The sequence below is a fragment of the Parastagonospora nodorum genome, assembly GCF_000146915.1.
Source record: "Parastagonospora nodorum SN15 chromosome Unknown scaffold_18, whole genome shotgun sequence".
Lineage (NCBI taxonomy): Eukaryota > Fungi > Ascomycota > Dothideomycetes > Pleosporales > Phaeosphaeriaceae > Parastagonospora > Parastagonospora nodorum.
Window position 1 is genome coordinate 274,392 of NW_001884566.1, and position 15,397 is coordinate 289,788.

Below are 15,397 nucleotides of genomic sequence, written 5' to 3' on the forward strand. Positions count from 1 at the left end.
TGAGTGCGGACCCCTCACGTCTACACCTTATTACTCAGCAACAAATGTCGGTAACTAGTGAATCGATCTACTGCTGTACTGTACGCCTATAAGGGAAAAATGTCTTGAGGTATGTAGGAAGACTTGGAAATGGCTATTTGAATGCTGCCTCGTAAAAGCACAGGTGTTCAGAGCATTACCGAAGTTATTATTGAGTCCCCACTGTTCGAGCATATGGAGTATGACGAGATATCACCTTCGTTTTGAATGGGAAGAATAGGAATAAGACCGCTTGTCACTGGTGACTTCTGCTTTTTGAGCAGCTACTTCGGCCGGCCTCTTTTCGGCCCGTCGTACGCACCGGTAGAGCACCACCTTGCGATGTACTGTTCTACGCACAGGTAGCCGCTTATCATCAAGCAAGAAGACACCGACATAGCTACTTCGTGTAAATGGCGCATCTGTGTACGCTGAACTCCACTCCATAAGGCCTCTCTTGGGTTTGCCAAGCCTTTTCATCGTCAAACCAACAAGCCCCTGACTACGTCAACGCTCAGCACCATATTGCCCTTGGGCCTTGGTGTGCTCTCTATAACAACACGCTCACCAACAGCATCGGCTTATAGGCCATGTTATCAAGAATATTAGCTTCTTGACACTCTGAAAGCACTTAACGTACCGCGGCTGTGATGATACAGCAACGATACCTTGAAGGACACCCTACCTTAGAGTTCTTACTTTCATCTTCTATGAGATGCGCTTCATCCGACACCAGAAACGGATGTTTCGAACGTCAACCGATTTCATTTTGACGAATTGGTGACGGTCGTTTGATGCTGACTCTATCTAAACCTTATTACAGCACCGAGGAAGCCAAGGATGGTGGCCCGAATAGCGTGTCGACCGAACTAGCCCCCGACGCCAACGAGACTCGCCCTAAAGGCTGATGTTGCGACATGGATCTGCCGAGCTTAGCATAATGAATCACTTCTGATTCCCCTCGAAGGGGAGTTCAGACACAACTATACACAGTCAACATCCCTTCCACCTAATCATCGCGCTTCACACTTTCGAGCGAACATCAACCAATATGGCCATCTCGGTGACGGCCATGGGGTTTTTGGGCCTTGTGGTAGCGGTTGGAGTATTCTTGACGAATTTGCTACGACCAAAGTTGGATCCAAGGGAGCCACCCATTGTCCATCCCAAGTTGCCTTTCTTGGGACATATCATCGGCATGCTTCGAGAAGGTCCGCAGTACTACAAGAGAGTCAGGTAAGTAGAGCTTGGCCCAGGCCTTCAAAATGCTGACAGTCGCGCATAGCCGGCAATGTAAACTTCCCATCTTCACACTCCCTATGCTCAATGGCAAGACATACATGGTCGTCGACCCTGCACTCACCGCAGCTGTACAACGCGCATCTTCCACGCTCGATTTCGATGAAATAATCGTACAATCCACTCCCCGTCTCGTCAAATTAAGTGCACGCACTGCGAAAATTCTAGAAGATCAAACGGCAAAGGACGAAGGGAGGAAGCGAATGGTGAGCTATATTCATGGCATCATAAACCCACCGCTTGGGCCAAACAGGGTTGGGGATATGTCGCAGCTCCAGCTCGACCATTTCTCCGACTACATCAATGATATCCGAGATGGCGAAGAATTGGGATTGTTCAAGCTGGTCACAAAGGAACTCGTGGCTGCCACAATGAACACCATGTTTGGACCTCAGAACCCATTTGCTGTAAATCCGGGATTGATCGAGAAATTCTGGGACTGGGACAATGGAAACATTGGCTATGCCGTCTCTCCGTTTGCTCAAATCACTGCCCGGAAAGCCTACAATGCGATGCAAGCATGCGTTCAAGGTTTTATGGAGTACACGGAAAAAGGAAGGTACAGCCAGGCACAACCGTTCCTCGAGGAGAGGCACCAGTGTCACATCAGAGAGGGTATCTCGCTCGAGGACCATGCTCGTCTTGAAATGGGCCTCTGTATGGGCTTCAACAGCAACGCCAGCGTCACAACATTCTGGATCCTCAACCACATCTACAGCCGGCCCGAACTCCTCTCACAGATTCGCGAAGAGCTCTATGCCAACGCGTTCGAAGCTCCGGGAACAATATCAGCCTCCAAGATCAAAGAATCGTGTCCATTGCTCAACTCCGTCTTCCGCGAAACATTGCGTCTCGGCGCGCCCATGACCTCGGTCCGCTACGTCCTCGAGGACACTATCATAGCAGACACATATCTCCTCAAGAAGGGCAACGTAGTCCAGATTATCGGTAGCGTAATGAACTCAGATCCTGCAATTTGGGGGCCTGACGCTGACAAGTTCAATCCCCGACGCTTTATTCACAGCTCCTTTGGCAGTAAGACAAATCCTGACGGCAGCATCAGCGACTCCAAAGCCAACACCGTCCACCCAGCAGCGTTTCGAAGCTTCGGTGGCGGCTCGAGTTTGTGTCCTGGTCGGCACTTTGCGCAGATTGAGGTCACGGGTTTGGCGGCGATAATAGTGCTTGGGTTTGATTTGGAGCCGGTGGAGGATACGAAGTGGGAACCGCCGAGGAATGACAAGAGGATCCCGCTGGTGGTACCGAAGCCGTTGCAGGACGTGAAGGTAAAGATGGTGAGGAGGAAAGGCTTTGAGAATGTGAAGTGGAATATGAACGCTTAAGTGAATGCTTGGATTTTCACGCATGCTCAGCAAAGTGGGTGAGTCAGTTATATATCGCAATCATCAGCGTTTTGTTACAAGACCTCGAAAGACGTTGTTAGCCCAGTCGGATAGCTAACGCAGTGCTCAAGTTCAACTAATCCATAGCAGGTGACTGGCATACGTCTTTCAAAGCTCACCAGTCCAATTCTGGCATAGGTCGGCTCCTTCGGGAGTTGACTTATCGGGTCTTTTTTTTTTTTTTTTCTTATGCTATCTGCATTATACCTTGGATGTCTTTTTTGACTCTTTGGTATGCAGGAGGTAACGAGAGATATTTGTCTAGAGAGGTAGATGTGCTGGATGTATAGGGACTTTATGTTGATATTGTAGAGAGGGAAGAAATAAGTAGGAGCGAAAGTTGTTAATATAATAGATAGAAGAATCTAGAATAGAAAGAACAAAGTCTGCTAAGGGCGAAAGGAAGACGTACCTTCACTTCAGCGAGGGTCAGCTGCTAAACAGTTTTGTTGCTGTGGTTACACAGTCCGCTGATTGGATTAGTGACGGTAGTGTCATGCACCTCGCAGGAAGCTGTTCAGGCTATGCAGCAGGCGCAGCAAGCAGCTGGAAATGCTAATAACACCTGTGCGCCACACTTTGTTGTTCACCTTCTATCATATCGCTTTGTAACGCTTCGCTCAGAACATTCAGACGCGAATCTATCGCCTGTGACACTCTTGCAATGGGAGATCCTTTGAGCCTGGCGGCAGGCGTAGTCGGGCTGGTCAGCCTTACCATCCAGCTTCTCCAGGTCGCCAACAAATTCAGCAACGACGTTAAAGGAGTTAGTGAAGAAGTTAGATTGCTGATAGAAGAACTGGAATCACTCAAGAGCGTCCTTGAGCTTTTGAAGAAGGCATGGGAGAACCGAAGAGTACCTACAAACTTCGATCTGAGTGCTCTTGCTCGAATCGAGGCAACGTGTGAAGCACATCTCAAAGAACTATTGGGGCAATTGAGAAAGGATCAAGGTCATCTTCAAAAGTGAGATAGATGGTGATGCCCCTTTTATCCGAACGTGAATCTGACTCGATGACAATTTAGGAAACCATATGCCAGCATTCATGGCGCTTTGGCTAGAATCAAATGGCCTTTCGAAGCAGAGAAGACCCGCGCCATTACTAAATGCGTGCATCGTTACTTTTGTATTTTCTCATGGGCCCTGACTTGCTCAGACAGGTATAAATTTACATCGTCGACTCCTACAACTATAAAGTGCGTCCAGGCTAACTTATTGCAAAGTGATGTCCTCCACGGAGTCTCCGAAGATGTCTGTAAGATACTGAAAGACCAAGAACAGACTCTGGAACAGATCAGAGAATTGTTCCCTTCATTTCAAGATCTCCGCCAGCATCTTGATACCGGATATCATATCACAAGTAGCGTGCTGCAGGTTGTCAAGTCGCAGGCAACTACACTGGACGATTTTTGCAAAAATATGGAGAAACTTAACTTGGCAAATACGCAGACATCAAAAGCATTTGACCGTATCAGTTCAGACCTGAGAGACATCAAGGAAGACACAAGCACTCCCAAAGCACTCCATCGCATTGAAAAGGAATTGATTCGTTCTGAGAAGCAAGACACCGCAGGTAAATATAAAAGGCGCGGCTATGCGTTGAACATCCGTTAGCTAAACTTGTTCAGTCAGAATGGAACGTCATAAAATCTTGGAAGATTACAGCAACGACAGAGATATCAAAAGCCTTCCTTCGATACCATACCTCGAACGTCAACGGTAGGCATATGCACTTCACGAACCAGGTACAGGAGCCTGGTTCTTATCACATGATCGATTCCAGTCATGGAAAAATAGTGACGCAAGTTCCACACTCATTTGCACAGGAGCACCAGGCACAGGGAAGACTATTTTGACATCGCTTGCCATTCACGACATCACCGCATCCTATCCCAGAGAAGAGATCCAAGTCGCTTACCTGTTCTGCCAGTATAAACATCAGGTCAACGAGACATCACCTGTTCTATTTTCGTCGATACTGCGGCAGCTACTCACATCTCGCCGCATGATGTTTCCATTTGTACGCAACAAGTGTTTGGAATTGTTCAGCAAGCCCTCTGTCGCAAAGCAGCTATTGAAAGAACTCGTCAAGCTTGTACGTATACTCGCTGATGGGACGCGAAAGACGTACATACTGGTGGACGCGGTAGATGAAATTTTGGAGACCGATCCTGGAGGGAAGGATGTGAGGAATGAATTCATGAGAGGTTTGCTCGAATTGTCTGGCCAATGCCGGTTGTTCGTCACTTGTCGTAGCCATATGGATCTGGAGCTTTTCTCTGGAGAAAGCTCTATCTTTGGCATCCGCGCGGAGGATCAAGACTTGGTGGCGTATTGTGCTTCCACAATCAGTTCCTCCAGGGTCTTGCTTGAGTTCTGCAAAAGACAGCCAGGGTTGCGCAACGAGATAATAAGCGCAGTTCGAACCAGAGCCAACGGCGTGTAAGTTCCTCTGCTCACATGATATGAATGTAGAGCGCTGATCAACGCAGATTTCTACTCGCCTGTAGGCACATGAGAAGGCTTGTCTCTGCCATCAGCGCCAGAGATGTGCAGGAGATACTCAAGACTCTTTCAACCGATCTCGACGAAGTCTGGGGATTCTGTATAGAGCGTCTCGAATGTCAGAGTCCGAACAGAAGAGCTTTAGCGAAGAGGGCGCTCTCATGGGTTTCAACAGCGTTGAGACCGCTGACAGACATCGAGCTTGCACACGCCTTATCGTATCGACCAGGCGACGATGATATCGATTCCACGGGTTGTATCGATGTAGCTATGATCATCGAAGTGTGCGATGGTATGCTTCACCTAGAACCAATCAGTCACACTTCCGCACGGCCCATGGTATCCTTCACCCATGCATCCATCGCAGAATATCTGAAACAGACGCTCGAAACCGAGGACATCAATCTAGAGTTTGCGAATACATGCCTTGGGTACCTGAGCATGGAGGGCCTTCGCGCGGAAGACATTCTGGTCGCCCATCACACACGCTACGGATTCCTGGAATACGCGAAATCGCACTGGGCGGATCATGCATCAAGCTGTGCGGAAAAGTTGAAGCATGGCCGTCTACTCGCATACGCGACAAAGAGTCCTTCGGCATTAGTCGAGGCGGTAAGACGTGGTTTACCGGATACAGTGCACTATCTTCTTGACCACGGCATCTCCCCAAACAAAAATGACCGAAACCTAAGCCCGCTTTCTGTCGCTGCCAAATACGGACGACAGATGTGTGCCCAATACCTTGTCGAAGCAGGAGCTGATGTCGATTATGCGGGTGACGCCGATGAGGTGCTAGATACCGCTGTGACACATGCAGCTCGCTCTGGTCACTCGCAATTGCTCCTCCTTCTAATTGACTCAAAGGCCAATCTCAACTCAGGGCTTGTACCTCCAATTTTTGCAGCAGTACTTGGGAATCGCCTTTCAATCGTAAAACAGCTTTTGTCGGCTGGCTGTGACCCGGATGTGCGTCGTGAGGGCCAAACAGCTATCATGGCCGCCGTGCATATGAATCGGATGGACATCGCCGAGTCAATCATGCTCGGTGGAGCGGACTTGAACGCTCACTACATGGGCGAGGAAACGCTTTTGACCACCGCACTCTGGCACAAACGATGGAATTTCGCAGCCAAGCTTTTGAAAAACGGCGCACACGGAGCAGATCAGAAACAGCTGACCCAAGCCTTGAATTCAGCTGCTTATGAAGGAGCTGACGACCTAGTGAGAATGATGCTGCAATTTGTGGAACCTGGGCCATTGCAGTCCATCTTGGAAGGTCACGAGATACTGACTGCATCCTCGCCAGAAAAGTCACACAAGTACAAGACGCCTTTGCATCTTGCGCTGGAAGGTCGACATTCTGACATTGCCGCGGATCTGATCAGTGTTGGTTTAGGAATCAATCAGCTGTGTGGCAATCCTCCATACACTCCGCTTGAATGGGCGGCTGGACGCAACGAAGTCGACTTGGTGAGGCAACTCATCACGGCTGGTGCGGATCCAAATCGTGGGGGAGAGGCGACCCCGTTGATATCCTTCGCAACCCGTTTTGTTCAAGCAGAAAATTTCTCAGATCCGCACTCGACGGAAGTACTTGCATTACTGTTGGAAGCGGGTGCAAGTCCTCATTGTCGTGGCGATAAAGAATTGAGCCGTTTGAAGACACAAATGTATGCAAACATTCGGTTTAGTTGGTGGAGTGAAGACGACCCTAACGTGCAGCGACTTAATGTCGCTCTTCATTTGTCGGAGAACTGGGTGGTATTATGATGAGACAACTGGCTTTACACGCTACGCACACGGATCAGGCTTCGCGTTTATTATCTATCTTTACAAATTGAGTAACCGCAGACTTAATTTTCCTATTAATATCAACAACTTTAGGGTTCTGTCACATAAGAAGTTCCGTGGTCCGCTCAGTTAGTCTCTGGGGTTCGCCCTGGGCACCGACTCGATGGCCGCTTGAGTCTTATGTTTTTGCTATTGTTATGGGATTATGGGTTCGAGACTCTGTTGGGTCGTTGGGTGTCTTTTTGGTTTTTGGTATTGGGTAGGTGGGAAGATACGGATTACCGCACAGATTAGGCTGTGCTGGGTGTAAGTGGTATGTTACCGATATCGCGGAGAGTTAGGAGCTGGGTACGAGTAGAGTGAAAGCTAGTAAAGTAATTAAAGAGAGTAGAATAGAAACGATGACGTCTATTAAGGGTGAAAGAAAGACACAGGGCTTTGGACATTTTTGTTGGCTGTCGCACCAACTATGAGCGTGTTGGTATAAACCACTCTTGTGCGTTGTGCACACATCTGGGTAAAGACAATGGTCAAGATACGAGCACACTGACTTTACAGTAGGAGACATGAATTCTTATGTCAATAATGATGAAGCTAATCGTTGAATTTATACACGAAAAAAAAATTACACATGATATCCGGAAGTTCTAACCTCGTTTTTAACTTGTCTGTATGTAATAATAGTTTCGAGACTAAATCTTAAAGTTCGAGTTGATGCAAATACACGCGTTTAGTTTAAGGTGTTTCAATGATTTTCTTGATATATGATTGCCACGTGCTAGAAACAGTGCGGGAAAGATAAAATTTAACAACAACCTCTCTTTCCTATCAAATATCCACACACTATACAATGCACAAAGTAGGATGAACTAGTTGCAAGTAGGAGGGCTCTTGGCAAATATCTGCCGATAACTCTTGATCTTCAATGACGAGCATCCCTGGCTTCAGTTCGAAGTGTCTTCACAAGGCCCCTTCCTCACCTCAATTCATCCTACTAACTCACCATGTGAGTGCACCTCCTGACGTTCTCCTAGGCTACTTAGTCCTCACCCAATTCCTTCCTACGCTCTTATTTCTCATCATACACATACTCTTCTCCTCTACAACCCTCACAGACACACACATACACAAGCCTTCTCCAGTCTCACAGACACTTCTCACACACAGACTTCTCGCAGACTTCTCCGACCCCACACACCAACACACAGTGATGGCTTCTCGCGCAAACCCCATGGGTCTGGGTGGTGCCGGTGCTCGTAAGTCTCGCGGTGGACAGTCCATGCCGCCTCCACATATGGCTGGTGGCCCAGCTCCTCCTCGCTCTTCTCATCGGCCTGCGTCCAATGCTGCTCCGCGTGTAGCTTCGCACCATCCTTCGCGCACTCCCACTTCTCGCCACCCCTCGCGCAACCTCGTTCCTCCCACTCCTAGCCACGGCATGCTTCCACCGCGCTCCTCCCGCGCTCCAGCGTCCTCCCACCGCGCGCCCCAGCCATCCTACCACTCTTCCCGCCAGCAGCACCCGCCGCTTGACTTCGGCCGATCTGGGCCTCCGCCCATTCCGTACGACCAGCGTCCATCGCAGATCGCACTAGCAAATGGCCAGTCCCGTGGTCCGCGCGTTGTATCGGGCGCGCAGCACGCCTTTGCTCCGGGTGATTATACAAAGGTCGGCCAGGGCCAGCGCGCGTCTCAGCATAGGCAGTCGCAGGTTCGTCAGTCGCAGGCTTATCAGTCTCAAGGTCACGCGTCGCAGATCCGTCAGTCGCAGTATCAGCAGTCCCAGGGCCAGCCCCGTCAATCCCAGCAGTACCAGCAATCCCAGTCCCACGGCGGCTTCCGCCCCTCGGGCGTAGAGCAGTACGACAACGGTGGCATCTCAGTCGAGCAGGTCGAAGACTTTGTTCTGCACTACCCTTCGGGCCCTATCCCCGGCCGCTCCATGCCTTCGCGGCGCGGCGCCAGCCCGAACGAGCAGGAGCCGTTGATCGGTGGACAGGAGGGCGCTTCGCTTGTTCGCCGTATGTACAATCATCCGAATGAGCTGGTTTGGCTGGCGTTTGTGATGATGTTTCAGCAGCAGGGCGGGTGCTCGTAGGTGTAGCCATGGCGTTGGTGTGGTGTTTGTACGATCATGTTAGATGATTGTGTGAACGGGGTATGTTGTTGTGGAGCTTTACAGTGTTAACTGTGGCCTCCAAGTTGGATTAGATTTCTTCCGGTCGGTGCTAGTTTAGTTGTCCCAAGAGTGGGCGCTGATGGTATTGTCATCTGTCTCTGCGGAGATGGAAAATTTTGTGTAAGAGTGAAGTGTTGAAGAAGAGTAAGTTGAAAAGACGTTCTTTTATAATTGTTGCGCCTAGCTAAGTCTCGCTTACCGTGCTGATGTGAACCATGGATGAATGTACCACGCGGGATTGTAGGCCAATAAACTCGATCCGAGCTTTCTGAAACTATTTATATTTTAAAAACACCCGGGATACTGTCGTTTGTCAATTCGCATGCTTCAGGATCCGGGATTTCGTTTACAGGATTTTATTCAAGCGCTTCCCCCAGTTTGGAGCGCAAGAACCAGTCCTGGAGTGCTTCGCAGTTTGGTTACCTGGGGGCTTGGCACCCCTGCTACATATGGTCATTTCGCAACACACGAATATAAATACCGCTTGGAAATACTCCTCCAATCAAGTTTACCAGTTTCTAAACTCTTCTTTAATTTTTAATTTCTATTCTTATCGTCATCAGGCATGACAGCGCCAACGCAAAATGACTTCGGTTTGCCCCTCGGCCACCAAGCTCCCCTCACATCTCGTACCATGCCCCCGGCAGCAATATTCCGACTCCTTGTCCTTACGGCTTTCTACTGTTCAATATGTCTGAACGAAAACGTCTTGCAGCCCATAATTGCAATACCATGTGGGCACACAATATGCCATGAGTGCATTCGTGGACTCATAAGACATTCGCTGTGTCGAGCCAAGTGCCCGCTATGTCGAAGGTGGCTGAGTTTGGTAACGGACTGGGTTTATGTTGCAGCGCTACACTGTCCAGAGAGGCTCGACAAAAGAACGTTAGCAGAGGTGGAAGCGAGCATGAGGGACGGCAAAGGCGTTGTTGTAATAGGTGACGGGCCCGGACTAGACGAGGAAGATTTGGAGGGATATATGTCGAGCGATGACGGAGACGAGGGGATAGAGCTGGAGGAACACGTTTCGAGCGATGACGGGTCCGAGGGAGGAGAGCTGGAGGAACACATTTCGAGTGATGACGGATCCGAGGAACGAGAGCTGGAGGTCCAGATGCACCAACTCTACAGGCTATCCTTTATCGGATAGGAAGAAGGAACAATGAAGGATTATGGTAAGAGATGGGAGTTGGAGAGAAGATGTTCTGCTTTATGAGTGAGTCGTGACGTACCTGTGAGCCTTTACGTACTCCAATGATATAACCCGTATATAGGAAGTCTTAATAGTGCAACTTGTTAATATGTTCCACTCCGATTCTAGGTTATATTTGGCGCTTCTGAGCAACATCGTTCATGTTTGTGCATTGGCCATTGGGAGCCCCTGCACTTTGCCCGATGAGGAGCTACCCTGGTGTTGTTCGACGTGATGACACAGAGCTTCAGGACTGGAACGGCGTCGGCCAGGTGGTATCTAGGTCCAGTGTCACCGGTTTCGGAAACAAAGATGTTGCCAGTAAACGCATCCTTTACCCAACAAAGCTGTGAGAGTCATGCGGAGATCCCTTTTTTTTGAGTGGAATCCGATAACGGAAGACAGTCTTTCTGGGGGACGATATCGGTTGTTAAGCGCACATCTGAGCGGAATAATGTCATCTCTCGGTAATCGGCTCCGCGTGATGCCCGATGTCATGACAAGAACAACGGTCGTCTCTGCGGTGTCTGGGAGCAAGGCTGATCAGTCTTCCTAGAAAGTCGTTTCCGAGCGTATTGAGTGTTGCTTTGCGAAATTCGTCTCTAGTTATATACTCAGCTTTGGGTTGGGAGCGGGCGATCGTCCGGTATTTATCACTCTTGAAAGATTGCCTGCGCGTTTCAGGAACACGAGTGTCACTTTCTGCTGTTAGTACCATGGTACTAGACTGCGTGGCCTACCACGGAAATTGGGTAGATGCTAGGGATAGTCGCAACTGCATATTTCAACTATTAGAGGGATTAAGGCTTGAGTGAGGCAATTTCTTCTAAAGCTAGTGAAATATAAAGGCAAGTGAATGGTGAGGACAAGGGTGAGGGACAGGGTGAGAGTGGGAGTGAGAGTAGGAGTGAGAGTAATGAGGTGCAGGGGTGTCGCGTCTCGCTTATTCTTGCGATGATCCCGGTCGCATCCCAGTGGCTCCCGTCACCGAAAGCGCGGAGCTCAAGACACAGGTGCGAAACACAGCCCATGCCGAACACACACGAAGAATTCCGCGCGCAGTGAAAGCCTTCAAAGAAATACGCAGTCACGTTACTGACGGAGATACGATGAGATAACGACCGCGCCACTGTCGCCCATGCCTCGGCCACCAGAGCACCCCCGACACGCTCCGCCGCAATCATCATGTCCTCCCCCAGATCCCCTCGGCGGTCCACAGAGAGCCTGGATATACTGTCGCCTGCTCCGCCACAAAACCAATATCCGTTCCCTCAGCAGAATGACTGGGTCAGCCGGCCGAGCTCCACCGGTGGGCGCTATCAGCCACGTCGCGGGTCCACGGCCAGCTCAATACACTCGGTCGGCGGAGTGCTTGACAGTGGCTTCAAGAACAGCATGGGTGCCGTGAGGGAACAGAACCAGAATGGTGGGCATATGCACTCTCACGTGACATGATAATGGGCTATCGAAGACTAATACTGGAACAGCCATATCCACCTTGTTGCAGCCTCCAATTGTGAGGACTGGCATGCTCCCACACACGGCAGCTCAGGTATCAGCAGGACAACGACCGCCTTCCGCCAAAGACATCCCACCCGTGACCCTCGCAAACGTGCCCCACGTCGAGCCATCGGCCTTCAATCCATACCTGTCGCAAGTCGGTGGTCTCTATGAAGCCTTCCAGCGCGCAAAGGCCGAGGCCGAGGCTGAGGCAGCGCAGCCAGTCCGGAGAGGCTCGAAGAAGAGTGACCGGGCAGAGAGCCTGGAGCGAGGCATACATGTCTCCTCGCCAGCAGTGACGCCACAGCTTTCAGGTGCTGCCTTCTCCCCGAACAGCTCCCCAAAACCAAAGCGGCGAACAAGCGGCTCCAAACGCGCCCCACCTGCAGCCACACCCCTCTCGACCATACCGACCGTATACTTTGACGAGAACTTCCATCTCGAGAACCCACGCACGTTCGACATTGTAAGCGAGCGTTCCGAAGTCGTACGACCAATACGGACCAAAAGTGACGATGTCGATTTCACCAATGGATCGTTGGACGCGCCGCAAGTACAGGGAAGGAAAGCTTTGGCAACAAACGCCATCTTGCAAGAGAAGCTATCTTGGTACATGGACACAGTCGAAGTGCACTTAATTTCAGCCATCTCCTCAGCGTCAACATCTTTCTTTGCAGCATTAGGGTCTTTGCGCGAATTACAGTCGGAAGCCTCGGAGTCTGTCGCGCGGATCAAGGGCTTGAGGGAAGACCTCAAGAGACTGGACGAACAAATGGCAATAGGGGGCCTGAAAGTCGTGGGAATGAAGAGGCGGCGGCAGAACCTACGAAGACTGACCAATTCGGTCGATCAGCTACAGGCCGTTATTGTAGGGCTGTCGCACTGTGATGAGGTAGTCAACAAGGGCGAGCTTGAGATGGCCATGACACGACTGGATGCCGTGGAACGATTAATCACAGGCGCCCTTGACACGACAGATCCTGCCTATGTGTCGTGGTTGAATGCAAGCTTACCTCCAGACATCATCGATCTGCGCGGGCTGAGGGCCATGGAGGGTGTGTTTGATGGGATACAGGAGCTGAAGTTCCGCGTCGGACGAGGCTTCGAAGCCCGTTTCGTGGACACACTGCTAACGGATCTGCGGGAACACGTGAAAAGCGTGCCAAGCCAGCACACTCTCGAGAGATGGGTCACAGCATCTTCCAAGGCGCGTGGCATTCAACAAAAGGCAAAATCTACTTTGCCAGCATACCTGAACACGAGCGAAAAGTTGCGCTCGGATCTACGAGTCAACCTGTATGGTCTGAGCGGAGCACAGTTCACGAATCAAGCCAGTGCCAGTTTCCGCGATGCCATCATGAAAGAGATGAAGACTATCATTCGCAAGTACCTTCCAAGCTCATCGGACGACGATGCAGAGTCAATGACATCGGTATCGACAAGAGGTGGACGGGGCCACAGTCAGCAGGACAAGAACTCGATTCTGGCACGTAATTTGCGCGCAATGGATCCCGCCGATGCGGAGGAATTCTTCACCAACATCTTTACAGACGTTGGGGAAGTGCTTCGTCGACTGAGCACTCTGGTCAAAGTCCTGCTTGATGTCACTAGCGGTGTTTCCACGCCGCCACTATCTGCTGGTGGCCTTCGCTCTCCAAGAAGTCCATATATGCACAATATTGACAGTTACATGGGCAACGGAACTCCTGCGCCAGCCTCGAATGATCTACAGATGGAGCTTATGCAGGCCTTGGACATGTCAAGTTTACTTGGCCAGGCCGTGGATGCTGCTCAAACGCAGATCACAAAGCTCCTCAAGGTCCGATCCGAAGCCACTGCCAATCTTCCTCTAGAGCGCTTTTTGAGATACTTCAATCTGTGTCGACTGTTTGCGGATGAGTGTGAGGCAGTGTCGGGACGGTCTGGGGCAGCACTGAAGAGCATCGTCAACAACCACATCACCGAGTTTGTACCCAAATTTGGTGACTTCGAAAAACAGGAGCTGGCAAAGGCCATGGACTCTGATCGATGGGAGCCTAAGGACTTTGAATCTGATGACACCGAAGTACTTGCGCGCATACTGAAGGGTATGGAGAGCGACCCACCAAGTTGGTCAGATGCAGGCGACCTTCTACGAACAATTGAAGTGCCCGCCACGAATGGCGACTCGACAGCCACGAACGGAGCTGCGGAAGAGAAACCCAAAGAGAAGAGCAAGACCACCACACCCGCCATCGTCGACGAAGAAAAGTATACCATCTCAAGCTCGTCTACGTTTGTGCTGCGCGGCATCGAGCGCTTTGAGATCCTGCTGTCTGCGATACCGAGCATGACCTCAGAGGTTTCTTCTTCTCTCTGCGACTACATCAAGCTCTTCAACTCGCGCCTATGCCAACTCATTCTTGGCGCCGGCGCAATGCACTCTGCTGGCCTCAAGAATATCAACACCAAACATCTCGCTATCGCATCGCAGACATTATCTTTTGTCATTGCAATCCTGCCTTACATACGCGAGTGCGCGCGCCGACGCATAGCTAACGCAGCAAACAAATCTGCCATCGGCGAGTTTGACAATGTGAAGCGTCTGCTACAGGATCAGCAAGTCTCTATTCACGACAAGCTCACCGATATCCTTTCTGGTAGAGCAACCGTGCACATGCGCAGCTTGAAGAAGGTCGAATGGGACACCGAGGCAGAAGCAAACAAGGATGTCAGCAGTAGCATGGAGAGCTTGACCAAAGACACCGTGACCATGCACAAGGTGATCAACAAGTATCTGAGTGAGATGCAAGTCAGGATGATCATGGGGCCGGTGTTTGAAAGCTATCGCGAGCAAGTTGGCAGAGTCATTCAGGAGGCGGCAGTGAAGACCCCTGAAGGCAAAGCAAGGTAAGATTGTTCACTCGACGTCACGAAGATTTAAATGAATAACATACAAACAGACTTCTACGCGAATCGAAGCTCTTCGATGCCAAACTTGGTCCTATCGATGGCGCTGGCAACGTTGGTGCATACCTCATTGGATTAGTTGTCAGCAAACAAGTTGCACAGCCCGCGCAAGCAAAACCCAAAACAGAGGTTGAGAAGAGCGAGGAGAAACCAGAGGCAGCGGAAAACGCAGCGCAGAAGTCGACAGCCGACGCTTCATGAATGGCGTCACATCCTATAGCACCGAAGCACTAACTGCCATGTTGACACTGCAACACACAAGCGTGACTGGAACACGCTGTCACCAAATCTAAATGCGCACGAAGGAAGATGCGCATCCCGAATTTACAGTAACCCACCCAAAGCTCTAGAACTTCGCAGTCCTTGCACATGTGCAAACAGCTCCGCATAGGCAAAGCGCGACGCAGCGTCTTCGTATGAAGCAAAGACCTCAATGACATTCTCATGTATATCCTCCATGTACTGTATCAAAACCATCAAGCACGGCGTTCAGGCGCGTAGATTTGCTTGCACCAGCAAGCTTACTCCATATATCAGTATTCCATATTCATGCACCT

The 15,397-nt window shown here is 50.4% G+C and overlaps 5 protein-coding genes across 5 annotated transcripts; all 5 read left to right on the forward strand.

Moving 5' to 3' along the window:
- Nucleotides 1-1,337: 1,337 nt before the first annotated feature.
- On the forward strand, nucleotides 1,338-2,736 carry SNOG_10975 (hypothetical protein; the record flags this gene model as incomplete). Its single annotated transcript, XM_001801179.1, has 2 exons — nucleotides 1,338-1,523; nucleotides 1,590-2,736. The coding sequence occupies 2 exons, from the start codon at nucleotides 1,338-1,340 to the stop codon at nucleotides 2,658-2,660; spliced, it is 1,257 nt and encodes a 418-aa protein (XP_001801231.1). The 3' UTR covers nucleotides 2,661-2,736.
- Nucleotides 2,737-5,496: 2,760 nt separating this feature from the next.
- SNOG_10976 (hypothetical protein) lies at nucleotides 5,497-6,877 on the forward strand (the record flags this gene model as incomplete). Its single annotated transcript, XM_001801180.1, has 4 exons — nucleotides 5,497-5,518; nucleotides 5,594-5,838; nucleotides 5,953-6,696; nucleotides 6,800-6,877. 4 exons carry the CDS (start codon nucleotides 5,497-5,499, stop codon nucleotides 6,875-6,877), a joined length of 1,089 nt encoding a protein of 362 aa, XP_001801232.1.
- A 990-nt stretch (nucleotides 6,878-7,867) lies between these two features.
- Nucleotides 7,868-9,115, forward strand: SNOG_10977 (hypothetical protein; the record flags this gene model as incomplete). Its single annotated transcript, XM_001801181.1, has 2 exons — nucleotides 7,868-7,876; nucleotides 8,168-9,115. 2 exons carry the CDS (start codon nucleotides 7,868-7,870, stop codon nucleotides 9,113-9,115), a joined length of 957 nt encoding a protein of 318 aa, XP_001801233.1.
- An 888-nt stretch (nucleotides 9,116-10,003) lies between these two features.
- Nucleotides 10,004-10,349, forward strand: SNOG_10978 (hypothetical protein; the record flags this gene model as incomplete). Its single annotated transcript, XM_001801182.1, has 2 exons — nucleotides 10,004-10,037; nucleotides 10,066-10,349. The coding sequence occupies 2 exons, from the start codon at nucleotides 10,004-10,006 to the stop codon at nucleotides 10,347-10,349; spliced, it is 318 nt and encodes a 105-aa protein (XP_001801234.1).
- A 1,227-nt stretch (nucleotides 10,350-11,576) lies between these two features.
- SNOG_10979 (hypothetical protein) lies at nucleotides 11,577-15,293 on the forward strand (the record flags this gene model as incomplete). Its single annotated transcript, XM_001801183.1, has 3 exons — nucleotides 11,577-11,817; nucleotides 11,879-14,780; nucleotides 14,834-15,293. 3 exons carry the CDS (start codon nucleotides 11,577-11,579, stop codon nucleotides 15,039-15,041), a joined length of 3,351 nt encoding a protein of 1,116 aa, XP_001801235.1. The 3' UTR covers nucleotides 15,042-15,293.
- Between the last annotated feature and the right edge of the window lie 104 nt (nucleotides 15,294-15,397).